Source organism: Sesamum indicum, linkage group LG6 (genome assembly GCF_000512975.1).
Source record: "Sesamum indicum cultivar Zhongzhi No. 13 linkage group LG6, S_indicum_v1.0, whole genome shotgun sequence".
Lineage (NCBI taxonomy): Eukaryota > Viridiplantae > Streptophyta > Magnoliopsida > Lamiales > Pedaliaceae > Sesamum > Sesamum indicum.
In genome coordinates, this window is record NC_026150.1 from 4,020,961 (window position 1) to 4,024,869 (window position 3,909).

At 39.7% G+C, this 3,909-nt stretch overlaps 1 protein-coding gene across 1 annotated transcript in view; it reads right to left on the bottom strand.

Annotated features, from left to right (window-relative positions):
• LOC105163639 (ABC transporter G family member 12) overlaps positions 318–3,909 on the bottom strand; it is a 6,932-nt gene continuing 3,340 nt past the window's right edge. The window contains exons 3-9 of the mRNA XM_011082062.2: positions 2,406–2,867; positions 2,182–2,304; positions 1,949–2,080; positions 1,518–1,802; positions 1,108–1,380; positions 851–958; positions 318–762 (exon numbers count right to left, since the gene is read on the bottom strand). Coding sequence (XP_011080364.1) covers positions 406–762; positions 851–958; positions 1,108–1,380; positions 1,518–1,802; positions 1,949–2,080; positions 2,182–2,304; positions 2,406–2,867 — 1,740 coding nt within the window. The 3' untranslated portion in view covers positions 318–405. The remainder of the gene's footprint in view (positions 763–850; positions 959–1,107; positions 1,381–1,517; positions 1,803–1,948; positions 2,081–2,181; positions 2,305–2,405; positions 2,868–3,909) is intronic.

A 3,909-nucleotide genomic window follows, 5' to 3' on the forward strand; every position in this document is an offset into this window, starting at 1 on the left:
AGACTAAAATTGCAATTTAATTAAGTCTTGTGCAAGTCACATGCAGTGTTTCAGTCAAAATTGTCTAAAAAGAGACTAAATCGCCAAAAAATCATTTATGCAGGACAAAAAATATCACCTTTTTAAATTATAGGATTAAAACAGCAATTTTCCCAATTTATAATCTCCCAAACAAATCCAAAAGATCTGTTACTGGGGATTTGAAATCCATGAGTTCGAATCCGCCGATCCAACGTAGCCCAAGTATAAATTAGGATCTATTATTGGTCATAGTGATCCTAAGTTGGTATCCAGACGGAATCTTCATGGATAGCCCGGAAACTAAATTGATCATACCATATAAGACGTGGGGGGAAACCATGTCACAAGAAAATGACAGAAAACCTGGAAAATCATACGACAGTTTCAATGTAATGGAGAGTTGAGACCCTCTTGAGAAGACAAGGAGTGAACAACATGATGTCTCTTTGAAGGAAACGGTGGCGTCTTTCGGAACGAAGCCCTTTGCTTGAGATGGTGAAGGGTTCTCTTAGTGTAGTACGTTCGATACATTGGCAGAGCCGTCTCCTTGAGTTTAAGCATGGAAAAGAATAGCAGCCTGTATACGACGAGGTTGGCTGCCACCGCGGCCAAATCCCACCATTTTGAGTGACTTAGAGAAATGCCTAGCAAAGAAGTCAGGACTACTTCTCCCTGCAGTGGTGGTTGGCCTGCCTGGGGGTTCTCGAACTCAATACCGATCATGTCGTTTTTATAGGCACCCTGTAGGGATACGGTGTGATACGGTACTATCAAGAACGGGACGGTAGCTGAAGTTTAATTGGGATCATCATGAGTGATCAAAATGTACCTGTAAGGCCCACGCCATGTAATTGATGTACGAGACGGGGTATCTCCAGAATACCTTTGGAAGGTCGGGGAAGAGGCGGAAAAAGCCAGCTGAAGCCATCATGATACCCTGCATTTAGCATGCAACGTTAGGGGAGAAACATCGATGGCCTAATTTGGTCCTTGCTGTTGGTGCTGATAATATGGGATTATTTGAGGGAACTTAGTGGAGCACTGGATTGATGTTAAACTTTAAAGATGTGAAGTTAGGGAACATACGATAAAACCAGCCCCGATTATAACGCCCATCATGAAATTGGGAACGATTGCAGCGATAACCATCATGCAGCTCTCAACCACGGCTATGGATAGCAAAAGGTCGAGAGCAGCAAACATGAAGTGGAAGAGGCCGGGATGAAACTTCACCATGAAGTAAGTGATGGATGCTGAAGTGAACGACATTAGGACCAAGTACGGAATCGAAGAGATGAAGTTAGAGAAAATGAACACTCCAACACCATAATGTCTGCTGAGCCTTTCTTTGGAAAATACCTGAAAAATCAAGCATCAAAGACCTTAATGCTATATGACAATATGTAATAACTTTCCACAATCCACATGAGGTAAGCTGTTGTATGGAATCGTTCTTTTTCTAATCATTTTTCGTTATGGTAAGAGAGACCATGTACCTTCATTTCTTCAATGAATGATGGGAAGCCTCCAATTGTCATGAACGTCATAAAGCCGGAAATAAATCCTCCAGAGGCTCCCCTAGCCAGAATTGCATGATTATTGGATCCAACATCGTGAAAGATGGAGCCGACACAAATGGATACTGCAATAAAGACTATGATTCTTAGCCAGTAGTACCCAAAATCCCTAGACATGTTTACGAAAGACCGCTTTGTCAGAGTCGTAAGTTGCTTCAACCATGTTGCCTGGCTCCCGCTAGTTTCCTCAAATACAAGTCCTTCCTGCAATACGTTCGCTAGTCAAATTGAATTATCATTGCATCATGCAAGTGTTCTTGTCGATCCCATACTTCATGTGACTCAACTACCTAGTACGTGTCTTATATACATGCAACGGTTATACTGCAAGAAGTGTACAAAATACTCACAGTAGTTGAGAATTCTCTGATTCTAGCTTTCACTCTTGCTGCAAGTTTTGAGCTTTGATACTTATGAATGAGCCTTGCTCTGATTTCTGATGTTGATAAATTCATTATTGGACCAGACGTATCTTTTATATCCTGCAAGTAAGAAAAAAGGCAATGTCGGAACTATGGATTAGTGATCCTCGTTCTTGGATCATTCTCAAAATAAGTAATTAAAGGCACTGTAAGTTACTAACTTTGATTCTTTTTGAGCCCAGCAAAGTGTTGTTCACATCATCAAAGTCTGAATTAATACATCGAAGGAAATGATCAGACGGATTCCTTCTACTCGGACAGGGGAATCCCGCGTCTGCAAAGAACTGTAAACAATAGACAGGTTATCAATCAATGTGCTTAAAATCCTAATACTCTTTTACTACAGCCTTATACATATAGTTCTATCATAACCGATCTTTTCTACCTCAATAGCCATTGCAGCTTCACCAAAGTAAATCGTTTCACCAGACGAAAGCAGTAAAAGATCATCAAAGAGGGCGAAAACTTCACTGCTCGGCTGGTGAATAGAGGAAATAATCGTCCTCCCGCTACGTGCAACGTTCCTGAGAGCCTGAACGACAAAAAAGGCCGACGCACTGTCTAGACCGCTCGTTGGCTCATCAAGAAACAGAAGGCGCGGCTGTGTTATGATCTCTAACGCAATACTCAGCCTCTTCTTCTCACCGCCACTTATGCCCCTCAAATGCCAGTTTCCAATCAGGGTGTCAGCACATTCTTCAAGTCCCATTTCTGCTATTGTGTTCTCTATAGTGTCATTGATCACGTCTTTCGTTGTGTTGCTTGGCAGCCTGAGGAGTGCTGAGTACGCGATGGTTTCTCTGACTGTGAGAGTCCCCAAGAACACGTCTTCTTGAGTTACATAAGCCTGATACATAGTCCCATCACATATGAGTGCAACTGTATCAGGATTTGGACAGGGAAAGGAGCAAACATGGCATGATCACAAACATCATAATACTCTGTCCAAAACTTCAAATTGATTGTTTTATTTCATGTTGCCAAGAACTAGATTTCATGGTAAGGGAAAAGTTATCTTTCTTGATGACTATGATATATACCAAAGAAATATCAACGATATACATGCAGTTCGCCTACGGATTGGATTTTCAATTCCAAATACTATTGCATATTTATGTAATATATTCATGTTGTATGTATAAAATACTTTCAGATGATGTAATTTTTGTACGCTTTATACTAAATAAAACACTAAATTTGCATACTGAAATTTAAAACTTAATTTACTCAACTATCCCAGCTCTCTCAAGATAATTGTTGCTTTCATTCAGATGTACCCATTCGGCCCCACCAGACTTGAATTCGAATATGTACAGACTCGTTATGATTGTCCAATCGTCTCTGGATTAATGGTTCATGTGAAATTATACAACTCGAAACATTGATAGGTATTAGTCATCGATAGCTCAAGTATAACTTTTGGCACTCCATTCTTTCTTAGGACATTTATATGCTTTCTCCTGCAACCTCACTGACTTAAGCATAAAAAAATTATAATCAAGATCTTCTCAGCGTTGTTTTCACTGTTCTCTCTTGTAGGACAATTTACATGCTACAACAAATTTTTTCTAACCATTTCCACAAAATACTAGCCAAAATTATTTCATAAAAAATGACACAATGTTTTGTCCAAAATCTAAATGTCTAGAGTGGATATTTAAGTAATCAACCTCGTACACTAGGAAACATGAACACATGCATCCACCTCAAAGGAAATAGAAACACAATTACATAAACATGAAAGGTATCCGTCAAAGATGTTAAAACGATCTGTGATAGTTCAACCACCCACAGATAACATTAATTGGCCATCTCATTTATTGCAACATGTTCACCTTCATTTGCACTGAATTCTTTCTAACATTTTTCTTCTTCTTTTGCTTCTTTCC